This window comes from Ornithodoros turicata, chromosome 1 (assembly GCF_037126465.1).
Source record: "Ornithodoros turicata isolate Travis chromosome 1, ASM3712646v1, whole genome shotgun sequence".
In the NCBI taxonomy this organism is placed as follows: domain Eukaryota; kingdom Metazoa; phylum Arthropoda; class Arachnida; order Ixodida; family Argasidae; genus Ornithodoros; species Ornithodoros turicata.
Window position 1 is genome coordinate 171,389,183 of NC_088201.1, and position 17,973 is coordinate 171,407,155.

At 45.8% G+C, this 17,973-nt stretch overlaps 1 protein-coding gene across 4 annotated transcripts in view; it reads left to right on the forward strand.

Moving 5' to 3' along the window:
- The first annotated feature begins 69 nt into the window (after window positions 1–69).
- The window catches only part of LOC135372930 (uncharacterized), a 55,278-nt gene continuing 37,374 nt past the window's right edge, over window positions 70–17,973 (forward strand). The window contains exons 1-8 of one of the 4 annotated variants that reach the window (XM_064606311.1): window positions 70–254; window positions 413–502; window positions 1,564–1,736; window positions 3,234–3,296; window positions 6,567–6,718; window positions 6,904–6,941; window positions 11,377–11,491; window positions 13,681–13,752. In XM_064606311.1, the coding sequence (XP_064462381.1) occupies window positions 227–254; window positions 413–502; window positions 1,564–1,736; window positions 3,234–3,296; window positions 6,567–6,718; window positions 6,904–6,941; window positions 11,377–11,491; window positions 13,681–13,752 (731 nt within the window). In that variant the 5' untranslated portion in view covers window positions 70–226. Of the gene's footprint in view, window positions 255–412; window positions 503–1,545; window positions 1,737–3,233; window positions 3,297–6,566; window positions 6,719–6,903; window positions 6,942–11,376; window positions 11,492–13,680; window positions 13,753–17,973 lie in introns of all 4 variants that reach the window. The other 3 variants (XM_064606313.1, XM_064606314.1, XM_064606312.1) reach the window with 3 other exon arrangements.

Below are 17,973 nucleotides of genomic sequence, written 5' to 3' on the forward strand. Positions count from 1 at the left end.
GCGTGTCTCGTGGAAGAAGGCATGAAGCACGTTGATTTATTCATCGACAATCATTATTTTCTCCGTCATCTTGAGGACGACGCAAGCGTCTCCATACGTAGTTGGAGACGCGATTAGATACGAGATTCGACATCTCAAAACTTTGTTGTCCTTGTTGTTTACTTCCAGAAGCCGAGTCGTCATCTGCGGAGTACTTGTTCTGGCAATTCTTTCCGTCGTCATCGTCATGAGAGTGATAATCGTCCTCGGACAAGGTAGGATCACTCGAAATACTAGCCTGCAACTAGTATGGATATGTGACATATCCGGCTAACCAACCCTCTTTCCTCCCTCTGGAAACCATATGTTTACAGGAATGATCTTATTAGCTGCTGGAAGCGTCATAATAATTTGCGCATCTTGTCTGTTACAGATAATGGTTCCTTCTTCGACTCGATTACGAACGCAACTATCGCCAGCACGCGCAAATACGCACCTGATCACCACCAGCACACCAGCACCAGTAAGCACACCTGTATTCAAAAATATGAATAGACAGGTTATTGAAAACGAGAACGAACTTTTAAATCTTAGCATTCGTTATACTCTCGAAGATTTACGTCTTGTAGGTCTCGAGATTCAACGACCGGCACTGTTCCCGTTCATGTCGGCTTCTCAGGCATGTTAGTTCCCCCTCAGTCTTCCCAACTTCTACCATGCTGTCCTCTTACTATACTTCGTGACATTTCATCTCCTAAAGATTAACCAAGCCAGCACACGTAGAGGCGTCTGTGCTTGGTTTAGGTGGCTGCGTGACGCTGTTGAACTCGTGAATTTTTAAACTCGCTCGCGTGGTCCATTGGTTAGCGTGCCGGCCATCTCATGTGGAGCCTGGGAGGTACCCGGGTTCGAATCCCGGCACGGCTTGTGTTGTCTGGGGGTTTTCCCGGGTTTCCCTCAGACGCTTTCAGACATTTGTCGGCACAATTCCCGAAGAAGTCGACCCAGGACTCACATTCCCTGATGGCGTCAGTCGTGATGTTGCCCAGCTCTGTGAGACCGACAACGGCGAGCGCTTTCACCACCCCCATCATGAATTTGAGAGGGCTAAAACCACTCAGGAACACTGAAAGACGGACAAACAGAACATCAAGCGGTCGTGCACTGATCGAGTTCCAAAAATACTCATCAGAGACATTCTACCTAGCGTACATTTGCATGCTTATCAAGCTAACACGTAAAGTATTCGCGTTAAGAACCATGTGCAACAGACACTTTTCTTGTATCAACATTCTCGATGTGATGACTACATTATCCGACTGCGTATACCTCCAGGATTATAGATATTATATTGTCTCCAGATATGCAATTTAAATCCCTCACAGAGTGAGAGCTGCTTGGCGTTTGCTAATAAGCAACAAGGTCCACGTCCGAGATTTGAAGCTCGGTTAGAAACTGTAAAAATGTGAAACATGAGAAAAAGATCGCGACTACAGTAACGTGCAGTTTTGAGGAGAATGCCACTGATGCTTTTAACTTCTATTCCTGCCACGACGACTGTTCCAGCCCCGACGACTGTTCCAGCCCCGACGACTGTTCCAGCCCCGACGACGACGACGAATGGTCCCCTAACCGACGCTGAACTGACTAAGCTGGCTGAAACGCGACCCATCACGGTTCTCTTCGTCGGTGATCTCAGCTTTAGCTCCATATCAAAAGAACAGTTCATGATATACGCACAAAGCCAGCTTAATGTGGTAAGTGTACAATAGACGTACGGTGAGTGTGGATTATGCTAGAGATGCACACCAAAGCCACGTGAGCCATGAGAAGGGAGCGCTAATCACAGCGCCATCCTGAGTCAGAAAGATGCTGAATAGCAGGGAGCCATCGTTGCACTTTGGCTACGAGGTGCTTTATGTGGCAATCCAGCACAGATAGAAGTACATGACCACGCCAAGGAAGCGATGGAAGCGTACAGGTTTGAGATACTTGGCACCCACCCACAGAAACAAATTTGTGACAGGCTTCCGTGCGAACGGGAGCTCGATGTACTTTTCATGCGAAAGGTCCGTCCCAAGTTGCGTGTGGTATGAGGGGATGTTATTTAAAGCCAGCTGCAAGTGCCGCTGAGTGGCAGGCCATGATTTTACTATACTGTCCAAAGGGCAACGTCATCTGCATACACAGAGAACATCACTTTCCGAGCAATTATCGATTTACGCCCCCCATCACCTAAACTTCAACCACAGAGACGTGAAGCCAGGTGAAGCGCTAGGCGCATTCCACTGACAAGTAAGAAGGCGTGTACACGTCACAGTCCTTGGTTGAGCAGATCTAATCCTATTAATAATTCGGCGCTTTACGCCGCGAGAGAACTGCGATAATGAGCGACGCCACAGTGGTCGGATCTGTGGATAAATTTTGCCCATCGGAGAGTTCTTTAATGGATACTCCTGGTGATAAAGATCTTACCTTATCGTAACTTATCCTAACGTGAGCCGAAATCTCGGCACTCGGCACGCCACATTTAACGTCCCTTGCTGAAGACGGGGTGACGGAGGCACGTGTACTCCTTCACAAAGTTGTCACTGTCCTCGACCGGGCTTGATCCCGCGATCTTCACATCAGGACGCGGGCTTGCTACCAACTGAGACACCGAGGGCGGCTCGAGCAGATATACACCATAAAGCATGGCTGTGCCCTTGGGTGTTTCGGAATGAATTATCTGTTTTCTTGCGTTTTCTTTTCTTTCGTTGTCTTTGCAGATTTTTTTTCACGTGTTGATGTACCGAACTGGGAGGATGAAGCTGCATGTTGGGGAGAGTTCGATGTGGGCTTTCAGAATATTGCAACCGTGTCAATTGTTTAGGATATTGGCGTAGCTGATGTTTAAATTGTCTAATGAAAGCACAGGAAAAATACGCAGACAGAAGAGACGCTGCTGGGATTCAAACCCGGTTCACGTCGCATTCTGGCCATAGAGCTACGCCAACGGGAGCTTCTTCATTCGTTCTTCAGTGCCTTGTGTTTTACATTTTATAGAAAGTAGCGTTAGTAGTAGCGGAAAGCAATGTACAGCACTGCTTAAAACTCACTCAATGCGGTGATAAATTTGCTCTACCAATGACGTTTGCCATTAGTCGTAGTTGATGGAATTGTTCAGAAGCAAACTCGTGTTTGGCGGTGGCACATGACAAAATATCCATAGTATTTGAATTAGCGGACATTTTGTACCTCTTCTTACCTTCCAGATGAATGCAGCTTTTGCAAATGTCAACATCAAGCTCAAGATGAAAGTGCACGACACCTATGTGGTACGATCTCATGTACTGGTCTTCCAGCCGTGTTAATGAATGTACACGCTTAAAATGGTGGTCAATGTTATGCATTTTAGGGTTGTAATGGCTTGTCAAAATTGTTAGTCCACAAGTGGGTAAGTTTAGTCCAGTACCCCGAAGCTCGCGAGTTCCGTTGCGGAATAAAGTGAGGCGCTTCATGAGTGTCACGTCATCGAACGTCACAAAACGTCAGAAAATTGAACGTTACGACGACATCCAGTGGCTAGTGCTTACTGATTGGTTAAAATGAGGTAGAATTTGTTTTCTGACCGGTGATTGTCCGTTAGCAAATTCGTTCGCGATCGCCCAAACTGACAACAGCGCGTCGGCTGTGCCGGATGGAAGGGGTCGCCGGTCTCCGTCTTTGATGGCTCATGTTGTGTACAGCGGTTGAGTAGGTCCATGGATTCCGATTTTTCACGTCAACGCCTTGGAAAAGTCACAGTCGCCGGGGAAGATGCCTGCGCAACATACTGCTCTGATTCTTGGTGTAGAAACCATTCGACAGTCGAACGCCTAGATCTTCAGATACACGGTCAACTACAATAGACAGGTAAGTGGGTACGTCATTTGTTACTGCTTGTTGCCTTACAACACCGCACGTTCAGCATTGGCTTCGTGTTTTGTAGATATGTAGCTCAACAGACACTGTAAATCCCGGGCTACGCTGTGACCGACAACGTAGCTTTACAGTCGCGATGGTAGATTTTATTTCCTTTCGTAAAACAATATAATTTTCATGTTATGAATCAACAACCGCTCGCGTCCTACTGCATAAATGCGTGGCACAGCGGTAGGTCTGTGATTTTCGGTGATTCGCTCGACACGTTTTATCCGACGTTGTTAACTTAGTAGCTGTCCTGTAGGTAGCTCCAAAGCCCAGTTTCGGGTATTCGGCCTGGACATATCGTTGTGAGGTTACGAAGTAAAACATATGTTTTGTAAGTAGGTCACTCATTACACTCCATATCTGCGAGCCTCTCCACAAACGTGTCACAATCGTTCTCATTTCTCGCATTCAATACCAGCTTTTGTCTTTGTGTTTACATTGCAACTTTCACATGCATAGCTGTATATCTGATAAAATCCGCAGCCATCATCCCGCAATAGTTGCTGCTGTTGTTGTATATCTGATCCTAATTTTAATCTTGCAGCCACTGACCTCCAGCCCCCCGTAGCAATCCTTGCCCGAGACAGCCCGACGTCGTCAGGCTTCAAGCAAATTCCGGAGCAACATTAGTGCCACGGAGTTTTCGTTACTCCAAACATGCTTTGCACGTGTCGCTTGCATAGACGCACACTGCACAATAAATTACTTGTGTGGCAAAACAGCAAATGGTTCGTTGTTTTTTCTGTACTTTCCACTACATCCGAACAAATGCGAACCAAAGAGACAACGAAAGAGACGAACAAGGAACAACTACAAAAGACGGGAAGCAGAGCAGAAAGGAGGAAAGTAGTGAGAGAAACGCGCGCATTCTACGTCATTGGCGACACCACCAAAAACTGGGTGGCTAGTCCTCCGTCATTGGTCCAGCAGCAAAGGTCACCTACAGTAGGGTGCTATGGCAGCTTCGCACCCCTGGTTTAATCCATTTGGCAGGGTGATACGCTTCAACCCTCGGCAGGAGTCCTAACTGTGCCGCCCTCGGTGTCAAATCTATACAGTTCAAGTGTATCAGTGCATTATCCGAGAGCCTGTAGCGTTTGAGCTTGGAACAATACGGCTTCCTCGAAATATGCTAATAGCGTATGTGTCGCTGCTGATGTCTTTAGCGTCTTTAGCGTAATACATACATACAAAATTCACGAGCATTTTTTTCTTGGATTTCCGTCTATACAGGGTGTCTTTTTTTAGGCGATACAGATTTTTCATTACAAAACTATAAGGGCTATAGACATGCTGTTTTCACTTCTATCATCTCTGGGCCGGCGGACGTTCTTGGCCAAGTGTTGCTCGACCGTCAAATGACTTAATTACCTAAAAAATCGTTAATTACCTTTTTAATTATGAGAGATACGAAGTTGTCCCAAGGAGAACATATGTTCCTTTCGGTGACCTGATATCTAGCCGTTTTCAGAACAAAAATCCGTTCGGTAGATCGTCCGCCAAAAAGTCGTGAAGGAACGCCATTTTTTTCTTCATTTTGTTCAATGCGCATCTTCGGAGAACCGTCGTTCCTTCACCTTCAATGTGAGAGGGGGAAAGAGCACACTGGTCGCCTCTTGCGACCCGGAAAAAGATTAACAGAAAATGCGGCCCAAGATAAGGGCAGTTTCGATAGCGTCGCCCGATACATGTGTTTTTGTTTTGTTACCGCAAGTTAGCTCATCTTCGACGCATGAGGCGGCACTTTCAGCGGCATCTTCGACGCATGAGGCTCCTTAGATTTCCCCGTCGTAGTAACTAAAAATATGCCGCCACAAGTGAGAACGTTTGGAATTGCGTTCGCGTATTGCTGACTGCGTTTTCTACTTAAATTACTCCTCAAATACGATGATACCGTCTCTTCGAGAAATTACGTTGTGTCATGTAGTAAACTGGTGCACTCGGAGTGGTAAATGGGCTAAGTTACCAACCTGTGTATGTTGTCAACCGAAACAGGACGCCGCAATCGAAGAATAAAACAGTCCCGTTTATTTATTTATGTATTTATCAATGCCCACCAACGGAAATATTACTCACTAGTGCAGCACGATACACGAGAGAAAGAAAGAAAATAAACGTGATCAGTAAAAGCATAAAAAAAAGATGCTAAGCATCGGATAAGCATAGCTAACCAGATCTCGTTTCATTATACGCAGACCTTGAAATATCAACTTCAGTGTCACGAGCAAAATCATTGAACTCACACAGTACACGACTGAACGGACAATGTCGATGATGAACAGAAGGGAAGAATGAAAGCTGCATACCCTTCCGCAGGGGCCCGCTGCAGTTGAGTGTATTAGTATCTGCACAGTGCAGTCTCTCTACTCTGAAGTGCTTCAGTTCGCGGGGAGGGCACTGAGCCCAACGGGGCGCCTTCAAACGAGATTGAGGGCAAGAGTAATCTGGTGGCCGGCACAAGTTGCTCGGATACCAGGGCTGCTGTTGGAATCCTGTCGGGTATCACAACTTTGATGGGCAAAATTAGGCAATGGAGCGACCGCTATGGCGGCACTGGTGATGATACTTTGTCATGCTACAATGTCGTTACCTATAAGGGCGCATGCGTAATTTTGAGAAACCACCTGCATTTCCAGATGACTGCTGATCAGGACAGGACCCACCTTCCGAAGATACCGGGTCAAAGCTTGCCAATCGTAAAAGCAACGAAAACCATGGATTTACTTCGCACAAAAGTTGCCGAATACCCTGGGGGAAATGAGTCTGACATGGTGTTCGTATTAACGAGGTGGGTGTCGAAGGAAATGGCGCCCGTCATAGACTCACTGCAACAAAATTAATTCCAATAATGCAAAAAGTTTGCTGTTAGACAATGAAGGTGTCCAACTCCAATATTTGAACGGTGAAGGTCACCCAATACAAGCCCCCGGCAATCAAAATAGTTTCATTGAAACTTACATTCTTGCTTTTCAGAAGTTTTCTCCTAAACGACAACAATAAGGTTGCTTCAAGTAAGTATATGCATCGAATAAGCGTAGCCTAATACTGAAATGAGTGCTGGTAAGGTAGCTACGTGGGTTGATATGCTGTAGGTGAACAATTCGAATGAGCGGCGAACGGGGTCAAAGCGACGTCGCATACACCGTGACCCAGTGAGAAGTGGATCCCTCTCCATTTTCGAATGACCGATGTGGTGTTGATAATCAGTTTTTGGCTGCACAGGGTTTGTGACAATTATCCTGTGTTTTTGCGCTAGAGGAATGATCCTACTTTTTTCTTTTCTTTTTTTTTTTGTAAAAGAGCTACGAGAGCAGTACATGTGCTGCTTTTTGTTGGCGAGCTATATACGGCCACGCGCACTATCTGTGGGAGAGGGTATGCGACTACTAGGTGATTAATTACTTGAAATTCATCAAATTTGTGATGTGACTGTTTACGGGAAATTTGAGATGGCGAGAATTGTAGCCACCCTGCAGGGCACGCCAAATAGCTAGAAACCGAAACGAATCTTATCGCGAACAGAGGAAGAACAACTTGCTTGAACACGTGCTTTGAAGCGATGGAAGATTATGGAGTAGCCGCTGCTCTGCTGCAGAGCTGCTCCAGAGCGTTTTGTGGCCTGGATAAGAGGCGACACTCAATACGACGGAGAGAGTCCTTCCCAAGCAGCACACAATATTGGCTGATGACTGGTAATACGGGTCCACTATGGGACCCGTTTTGCCAAGATTTGACTATATTGCTCAAACTTTGCAATATGTGTCCCATATTGCCAAGTTTGAAGTGTGGGGAAAATGTCGGTAACATGGGGCCCATTATGCCAGCGTGCGCCCCGTGTTAACTAGAAATGGAGAAGATGGGACGAACCCGAATTTGGTAACCTCTCGCACCTGAAGGTATGACAAAATGAACATTTTTCATGGACTTGCATGCGAAATATGCCACGACGTGCAGAACATGCATTTATATGCACCATAGAACCCTTCTGGTCGATGCCAAACCAAGACCAAAAGTGTTTTATCGTTTCGGTACGAAACCATATCGCGAATGAAGCATGCATTTGCATGAAATTCTGCGCTCCATTCACGGCTCCTATATGTCCTCAGCCTAAACTTTGAGTTGCGAAACCTATTGCAGAGTAGCATTCTATCGCGGGATTTCCCGGTTGTGGTGACTACATTATTTCGGTTACTTTTTCGCTTTTCTTTCTGATGGTGATGATGATGATGGTGATGATGATATCTATGATGTGTCTAGGGCCCGGCACCTAGAATGTTACTTGAGGGTGAAGGCGCTCGCCTCGTTTAAAGCAGTCCACTGACTGCGCTTGTGACCGGCAAATATCAAAGACAGGATGTGCAGAGAGTTAGTTTGGACACTAGTGCCTCTGTGCGACGCTTGAACATGTTCATCATACATAGGGTCAAGGAAGACGGTGACACCCCTTGAGACTGAGAGAAGACAACGACGAACAAGAACACTTCTCATATGTATTTTGGATCTGAAAACTTGTGGTGTAGGGTTGACCATTCTAGTCTGTAGATCCATAACTGCATCATACAATGTGCGTAGGCTGCTGATAGGTGTTCAGTGTGTGACCTAGCGACAGGCTCACATTCCCGTGATGTCAGAAAGTTCCAATAAAAATATCGATCCCAACCATAACGACGAAGGCTCGCTTGCAAGAACATTCAGGTGATTCCGCAGCGTTGTCTTCCGTAGCTTCAGGGGTGCTTGGTGCACGTGATACAGCCAGCAAAGCTCTCCGTGCGTAAATCACTACAAAGGCTGCTGACGATGCCTCTAAAGAATTTCCTCAACGTTCTTGCGAGCGCGAAAATATTCGTGCCGCAGGACGAAGGCAATTCGCTCCGAGATCGAACGGTGGACGCGTCGTCTGCTTTTACACATTTGCTCCGTGTTCAGTGCGGTAGGTGCGGAGCGTAGGGGGTCCGAACATTATCGTACCATCGCGGCACAAGTGGTCTTCAGGTGAATGTACGCAAGAATTACAGAAAAGAACCATCAACTCCGAACATCGGCAGGGAGTCATCCACACTAGAAAGGTGACAATGTCGCCCCTTATAGCTCGATCTTGCAGCGCTTGTGACACACAGCATCTCGCTGTTTCTGTTTTGCTTTCCATTATATGGAAAACCCCAGTTGATAAGATAACGTGGTTGCGTTTAGACGAATGGTAATATGGTCGGGTCGTTCGAATATATTTGATTCATCTCTGAGAAAACTAAGTTACTTGAAGCAGATACTGGCCATCTTGATTCTGTTTGTGTCTGTGTTAAACGCGATAGTATTTGTTACCCGCGCTTTCAGGCCTTGGCGGTGTAGTGCCAGTAGAGAGGGATATTTTCTTTCTCGCGATACGTTCTCTCCCACTCGTTCTTTTCTTTATCTCGGCCCACAAGAAACGTTTCGGCGGGCGAGGATTTAGCAGATCTGAAGGTCTTCATGAAAACGGTTCTTAAAACACACGATAAGCCCTTATTCCTTTGGAGTGGCTGGCATCACGCTATGGATCTTTGTTTTGACACCTTCCTTTAATGTTTCGTTTTCGTAGAGAGCTCGCGACCTGCTGAAACTCCCCATTGACTACGTGAGTTCGTTATGTCGTCAATATCGTCCGACATCACGGAGGGTCAGTGTAAACGATGTGATCACGGCCAAATGTCTATGTGCACGACGTTATCGTTAACGGTTTGAAGGGAACTCCCAAATTCATCCAGAACGACGGACTAGGCCGCATCGTCCCTCTATGGCTCCGGTTTGTTGGTGAAGTAACTGGTCGCGCCGCTAAAATCAAGGCCGCCTCGCTACGTGGCATCAATCCTTGTCTCAGTCCGGACAGAGCTCCCATCAACCTCAGAACGGTCACCATGCCATGTCGCGAGTGACTATCCTCGAGGGCCTGTGCATAACTAATGTACATGGAGACTTGATGTTTTATCACACCAGGCGCAATGCAGACAAGCATCTATGCAGGATGAGTTTCGAACACTTGAGCGCAAGAGGCTCGATACCGTTACCGTGCGTCCACACGAGCGACACCCTCATCGTAGAATGTAGGGGGAACAAAAAGAGAAAACGGTAGAGGAGACCGGGGCAAGTTGTCATAGTTTTTACTTCTGATGTTGGTGTGACGAAACTGCGTCCGTCAGGCTGATGAGACCAACGCTGGATTTTGGTACCATCTTTTGCCTACGCAATGCACTTATTAAACGAAAGCTGACTTTCGAACGCAGTATACAGGGTGTTGCACGAGGGAGCGACCCCTAATTATTTTTTTTTAATGTACGTGAGAGAGAAGTGGGAAACGTTCTGTGAATTGTTGTGGAAACAATGTGACCGAAATGGTGTGTTGCGGTCATGAGCCTTTCAATTAAGGGGAAAAAAACGTTACCTTTCCTTGGCAAATTTTCCAGTTAAATTAAGCTAATTATAATAACCCAATAGCACTGCTGAAAGGAGCCCGTCGTTCTATTCTGCTATACCGGTGACATCTCTGGCTTCCCGCCAATGGGCAACCGACATTCTCCCCCACCTATGGTGGGAAGAGTTGATCCAACGCTCGCTTTTCGCATGCCTCAAAACACCTCTCGTCAACATGCTGCATTACTCCATCGAATGCGACTCGCGTGGCTTTTACAGCTCAGTGACGTTACCGCTTGGGACAAGATGACTCTCCCACCTGCTGCCACTGTGGTGCTCTAGAGAATATGGAGCACATTATTCTTCATTGCCCGCATTACCAACCTTCCCGAACCGCACGCTCCGTGTCTTTTAGTCGGCTGTACTCTCGCCCCTTCTTCGTATCAAAAATTGCTTGGGGCACTGATAATCCGTGTGAGACAGCCGGATGCGGGTCCATGTCGTTCCCCATGCACCAACGTTTCAGAGCGGCTGGTGTTGCACTTTACACCAAGCAAGGGAAAAGTGGGGCCACACAATGGCGTCTGCCCATCAAAACGAACCGAGAAGAGGGAGGCATGTGCACAATCGAGAGCAGTATGAACGATCGTAGGACCATCATTGTCGATGTCAACCTATCGCCAAATGTCTCACGAGATGCCATCACAACTCTTCCTTACTTGGAGTCTCCTGCTCTGCACTTCTAAAACGCAACTAAAGTTTCCCAAGGCAAAAACGACGCACTGTACTACCGAATAGCCGTAGCGACGGGGACGGCGGGATGGGGAGGGAGGGGGGAAAGTACGTATGACTCTAGGGCTTTTCGACAAGACAAAATGCGGTACGGGCGAAGTATGTTGTGAAACCATCGCGAATTTGGTCTGCAACCATTGTCTGTGCCTGGGCGGTTCCTGTCTCAATACTTCTGCCTGGTGCTCAATTGGTGTTCTTGGATTGTGGTCGATAGACTATGATCTCAACATTTTAATTAGTACATTGTTTCAATATACTGATATCTTTCAGACTACTTCCACGATCGAACTGGAGTTTGTGGGGGACGCTTCAAGGCAATGCTCTTCAAAGACGGTCCCTTCTCCTATCTCGCTGCAGGTACCATGTGGAGTGTTATTCTGAGAAGGTTCGTAAATTATGCTGGAAAACGCAGTTTGAGCGGAGTGTACACTATGTTATCGACATTACGAAATTTTCATTAACAGTTTATTGTCACATTATCACGTTCCTGAACGCAACTAATTTACATTGAACGAGCGAGACTTGAGCATCGAGAGTGCCGAGGAGCGGGGAGTGTCTTTCCGGACGTCATGTAAAGTTTTGTCAACCCTGAACGGTCGGCGTACGGAGAGCACGTTTTAATTATGAAACAATTTTAGAGAACTAATAGCGCCGAGGGTTGAGAGGCGGGACCACGCCCCACGACACGTGGCCTGACAGTTCTAATGCATGGAAAGAGTTTTTTTTTTTTTTGCACGGAAACAGGGGACAATGTGCCGAAGAATGTTATTAGTTTGACGTTTTTATATTTCATACTTTTCAACATCGAGTGGTGAATGGCGGTTTTACGTGGTTGTTAGGCTTTGAATTTCTCGCCGGTTGGTGTTAGGAGAGCTTCACTATCAATCAATTAATCGAGTTTTCTTTGCCAAAACTGAGCAGTGAACATGAGAGAACTGATGTTCTGGGGCTGGAACAACATAGAAGGGACAAATACATACAAAGCCTCACTCTGCCTAAGAAATTAACGATGAAAGATGAAAGTCACTGAAAAGGTTAGCCAGCTGTAAGACTCGAACCCACATCTTCTGGATTGCCGGTCCAGGGCTCTACCAATTGAGCTAAGCTAACACGCCTTCGCAGCGACTTCCAAGGGTGCGTCATATCTGAAGGGACAAACCAGCCACTCTCTCTCACTCATCCTCCTTTCACTCTTACATTTTTGCTCACTCATACACACATTCATACGACGGGATCGACGCAGGCGGCAACTGTTGAACATGAGAGAACTGATGTTCTGAGTCTGGGACAACATAGAAGGGACAAATACATACAAAGCCTCACTTTGCCTAAGAAATTAACGATGAAAGATCTTTCATCGTTAATTTCTTAGGCAAAGTGAGACTTTCTATGTATTTGTGCCACAAACATCACACGATGGCATTGGTACTGCTGTAGCTATTTCAACTTCTTTTACTGAACGCCTGAGGCGAGAGGTTGCGGCAGCTCTCGGCTGGTGCAAAAAGCGCCATCTCTTGCTCTTATTTTCCTTGCGAGTGTAAAGGCTCAACAACATTTGTCCGCAACCGTGGACGAAGGTAGCTTAAGGGTTAAGCTTTCTCTGCTTCTATGCAAGGGTTTCATTAGCATGGGGTCCATCTAATGAGACCGGCAACTGCGCGGTATTAATCGTAGTATAGATGCTTTCTTGGCGTTTTGTCGCCTGCACTGTGTAACCTACTACACTCTAAAACCAGAACTTCACCGCATAGCACGCTGTCAGCCAACCATTGCCACGAATGATAGGGTTATCACTTCTGATTTGAGGAGAGAGAGGGCCGTACGCCTTTTTGTGGCAATTTGGATATAGGTAATTGCCACAAAGAGGCGGACGCCTCCCTCTCTCCTCGAACCATAGGCGATAACCCTATCATTCTTGGCAATGGTTGGCGCACAGCGTGCTATGCGGTGAAGTTCTGTTTTTAGAGTGTCCTTACCTTCGTATGATTACAGTTCTACAGGTTTTCCCGCTAATTTTAGTCTATTGGTCACTAGATTTAATACACTGGTCAACCATCAATTCAATTCAAACGTTATCCTAATTTATCCAAGCGTCCATAGCGGTGTAATGCAGCTTGTCATGAGCGAAATCTTGATGCAAATGTCAGTATTCCAGTCGTTAGTTATGTTTTTACGACTAAGGCTTTCAAGCCAAGTGGCTCATCAGTGACAACATATAGCTGTGCGTTTGTGCTTAGTCCGCGCAAAGTTAGAGGTCTGCCTCTGCTCTGGCGAGCTCTGAGATGAGAAGCACAAATGAACTAGAGCCGATTGTGGAACAGTAAATACACACGCGACTGCACACAGATGGAAGCTTTACCGCACGGCAACGTGTTCACAGGTTCACAGAAAGAGAGAGAGAGAGAAAGAAGCAAAATTCACAAAAATATTTGGTAGTACCCAGCGTTGCTTTATCAAGGGTATGTATGTACTCCTGCAGCAATTACAGGTTGCCAGATACAGGTTGTCTCTCGATACTTCACTAATCAACTAACATGAAGAAAATGGTTGAAGAAATTGGTTTTCTTTTTCCAGGATGGCGAAGCCAGACGGATGTAAAATGGAGGAACGCTATCGGTGCTACAACCAACTAATTCCTACATACAAGTAAGGTTCGCCTTTCACGATGCTGCACTTAACCTCCATGAAAGTTTTGAGCGCTTACGGTAGCATGTAGCACGGTAATGCGTGTTTTCTGCATTTATGCGGTACCGTTTGTAGGCAGAGAATATACTATTTACGGGTGGTCGCGTGACAAGACATTGGTGGACGGTTAATTGTAGCGATAGAGCCATAACTTCCACAGGTAAGCAACCCGCTGTAGGGGAGTCGGTTCGTCGCGTCCAGAGTTGCACCATTTAAGTGGCTCTGGGTAGTTTCATTTATAATCGAATGATGCCCGCCGGTCACATTTTTTATTTCTCTCGAAAAAAATATATGTTATCCCACCCACACAGAGATGCAAAAGATGCCTGACCGCAGGTCTCTGCGATATTTTCTTCTCCGTCCACGGCGCTTCGAAGCAACCTGCGCTATTTCGCGGCTTACATTTTTTCCAAATTTGTGACCTTGTATCTCTTGAACGAGATGTCCCATTTGAACGAAATGTTTTTTGCTGACAGAGTGGATGGTGCATGTTCCACCGTGGGCTATTAAATTTATCAAGATAAAAGTATACGAAAAAAAATCCCGAAAACGCAACAGAGAACAGAGCAGAAAGATCATTCTTTGCTCTTTCGTTTGACGTCAAACACTGTGCTTTATCTTCAGCCATTATCCCCGAACAATGCCGTGAACACGGAAGGGTAGGGGAAAATTCTCATTTTCACGGCAGTTTTTACCCAAAAAGGACATCTTGAAAATGTTTTAATATTTCGTACTAACGTAGCTGAGACATAGGTCTTTCACGATATGCAATAAAATGTTTGCTTATTTTGGTCGCAGAGGGCGCGCAATTTTTTTTTTTCGCAACCCCTGTTGGGCAGCGCTCGCAGGGGTCAGACAGACGTACAAAGAGTGGACTTGCACCCCAACCCCTGATTCTTTTTTTTTTTTTTTGCTTTCGGTGAGTGTGCCATCATGCCGAAGGCCGACTATAGTAATATGCACAGATCACTGTGATGTCCGCAGACAAGCAAAATTTCGTTGCTTAGGCTTTCCCACCCGGTTTCCCACCCTGTTGAGTTGTTGAAATACTGCAAGACTGTTGCCTGTTACGTGCTTGAAGGAAATCGGACATGGGAACATGACATTTGTAAATACTGCTGCTTTGCCAAACCGAAGCGCGAGACGTCTATTCTCTTGTAATTTTGTTTTCTTATTTGCTGGTTTCTTCTACTTGTGAACAAAGACGGAATTTGGAGCACTCAGGTGATATGCCACGATGCCGACAGATCGCCCATGGACTGGTTGTCTGGTCTTCCTGGGAATGATAGGACATGTTCGGTCCCTTATTTCTTCAAGGTGAACTCCTCTTAGAAATACTATTTGAAGGAGTTAGCCTTCCAACGGGTGAGAAAGTCGGGACGCTACGTGGGAAAAGATGGTCTTTAGGCGTCTACGGGGTTCCCGCCGCTGTCCACATTTTAAGACAAGGCCTTGCTTTCCTCGATGTTCCGCATGGATTTCGTTTTGTCGTCGGCGTAGCGTGTACTTCTGCGCTCCCCATGGCCAGCCGTAGCCACACCAGAAATCGACTATACTGCACGAACTATATTTAACGACAAAAGAAAAAAATACCCTGGAACAAGAACTTCAGGCCGGTATCGTTGATAGGATCAGGGCCTTTGAATACGATCTTGAGCACCTCTGAGGCAGTTCATGTCCACGACACCGACGAAATATGTGTGAACTGCTACAACACGTTTCGACTACAGGTTGCTGAGGCAGTGCCTTCAGGTGAACAAGACCCTCTGGCTTCAAGCCCTGACGATGCTGACTTCACTGACCCCACCGAAATTCTGCAGACTGTGAACGATAACATATCAGAGCAAGATATTGGTGTGAGCCCACTGAGGCACCCGTAGTAGACGAAGTAGAAGAAACAGAAGTAGAAGAAACCAGAAAATAACAAAACAAAATTACAAGAGCATGGACGTCTCGCGCTTCGGTTCGGCAAAGCCGCAGTATTTATAAATATCATGTTCCCATGTCCGATTTCCTTTAAGCACGTAACCTTGAAGGGATTAACCGGGTGGGAAAGCCTAAGCAACGAACTTTTGCTTGTCTGCGGACATCACAGTGATCTGTGCATATTACTATAGTCTGCCTTCGGCATGACGGCACCCTCACCGAAAGGGGGTGGGGTAGAAGTCCACTCTTTGTACGTATGTCTGACCCCTGCGACGCTGCCCGATAGGGGTGCGAAAAAAATTGCGCGCCCTCTGGGACCAAAATAAGCAAACATTTTATTGCATATCATGAAAGAGCTATGTCTCAGCTACGTTAGTACGAAATATTGGAAAATTTCAAGATGCCCTTTTTGGGATGTCCCTTCCGTGTTCACGGCATTGTTACGGGATAATGGCTGAAGATAAAGCAATGTGTGTGACGTCAAACGAAAGAGCAAAGAATGATCTTTCTTCTCATGTGAAGAACATCACAGTCGGAGATCCAGGGCCGCAGCCATGACCTTCCAAACGTGCGGTAAGACGCTTCTCTATTGCATTTTCAGGATTTTTTTTCGTATACTCTTCTCTTGACCATATAAATTTAATAGCACACGGTGGAACATGCACCATCCACTCTCTCAGCAAAAAACATTTCGTTCGAATGGGACATCTCGTTCAAGAGATACAAGGTCACAAAGTTGGAAAAAATTGAAGCCGCGAAATCGCGCCGGTTGCTTCGAAGCGCCGTGGACGGAGAAGAAAACATCGCAGAGACCTGCGGTCAGGCACCTTTTGCATCTCTTTGTGGGTGGGATAACATATATTTTTTTTCGAGAGAAATAAAAAATGTGACCGGCGGGCATCATTCGATTATACATGAAGCTACCCCTCTGTTTAAATCACTTCCTATTTTGATGTTCTGCTTAAAAGTGATACCTGTTGGAAAATTAAAATGGAGATGACGGGGGCTCTCTGTCGCATGCTGTTTAGTAGAACAACCAATGAAGAATACGTATACTGAGGTTTATTGCTGCTATTGTACAGCTTACTCCAGCCAGGCAAAAGAAACGCACCGTGTATACACCTTGAACTTGGAATGTGCAAATACGCGTGACTAGAATGTTGTCGGACTCGTAAGAACACGGCGCGCATATCGTGTTTGCCTAACAGCAGAGCTCTTTGGTCGAAAAACTTCCATACTTCACCCACACTCCACGAAAGAGTCCACGGAAATGAATGTAGGGATGTTGTAAACAGGCGCAAAATAAAGAGGAGAAAAGCGCAGGGCACGACATGACGACGATCAGGCCCAGTGGCGATCAGGGATTATTCTGGAATAGATTCTGATGCCCCATTCCTGCAGTTTATTCAGGACTGAATGGGTCCTGAACTAGAAACTGAATGTAACCCAAACAAACTTGCCAATTATCTGATCATGCCCCGATTAAAGTCAATGATAACAAGAAAGTTGCTTGTAAAGGTAATGAATGTAAGATATATGTAATTATGAAAATACTAAATTCAATTAAAAAATACCGAAGGTAACCGCAGGTTATACCGGAGCGAATCAAATGTCATTAAAGGTAATTAACGTAAATTAAAGGGAATTCAGAGTAATTAGTAATTATAGCAAGTAAACGTAATTAAAGAAAAATTAAGGGAACTCAAGATTACCTCAAGTAACCTGCGGTTACCTTAGGTAATTAAAGGGTGATAACAGGGTTGTTGAAAGTAATTGAGGCCAGTTAAAGGTTAATTAAATGGACACACATATAGTAATTGAAAGTGTCAAACCGGAAATCGAGCATTGACGGGAGGTGGACAACCGGAAGTCATGTTAGACCGGAAGTGGAGAACCGGAAGTAAAGTATGTACCAGAACAGGCCGCTAATGCTAACGTATTTCTCTCGCACTTACCGCTAAATCGCCAGTGAATTTTTATTCGTGGATTACTTGTACTTCATTGTTATCAGTGAGAGGATCAAATAGGTGGTTAAAATATATTTATATCAAATAAATCTGATTTTATTTTTAAAAATGTGTTCCTTGTTGCTTTCATTTTTTTGCAGCCCTGGCCGCATATTCGCATATCTGACCCTCTCACTCATAACAATGAAGTACGGGTGGAATCTCCGAATAACAATTCACTGTCCGCGGGGCAGCCATACCGGGAATGAGGTCGTTGATACTGTCTGGGTTGATGAAAAGAGTGATGGGG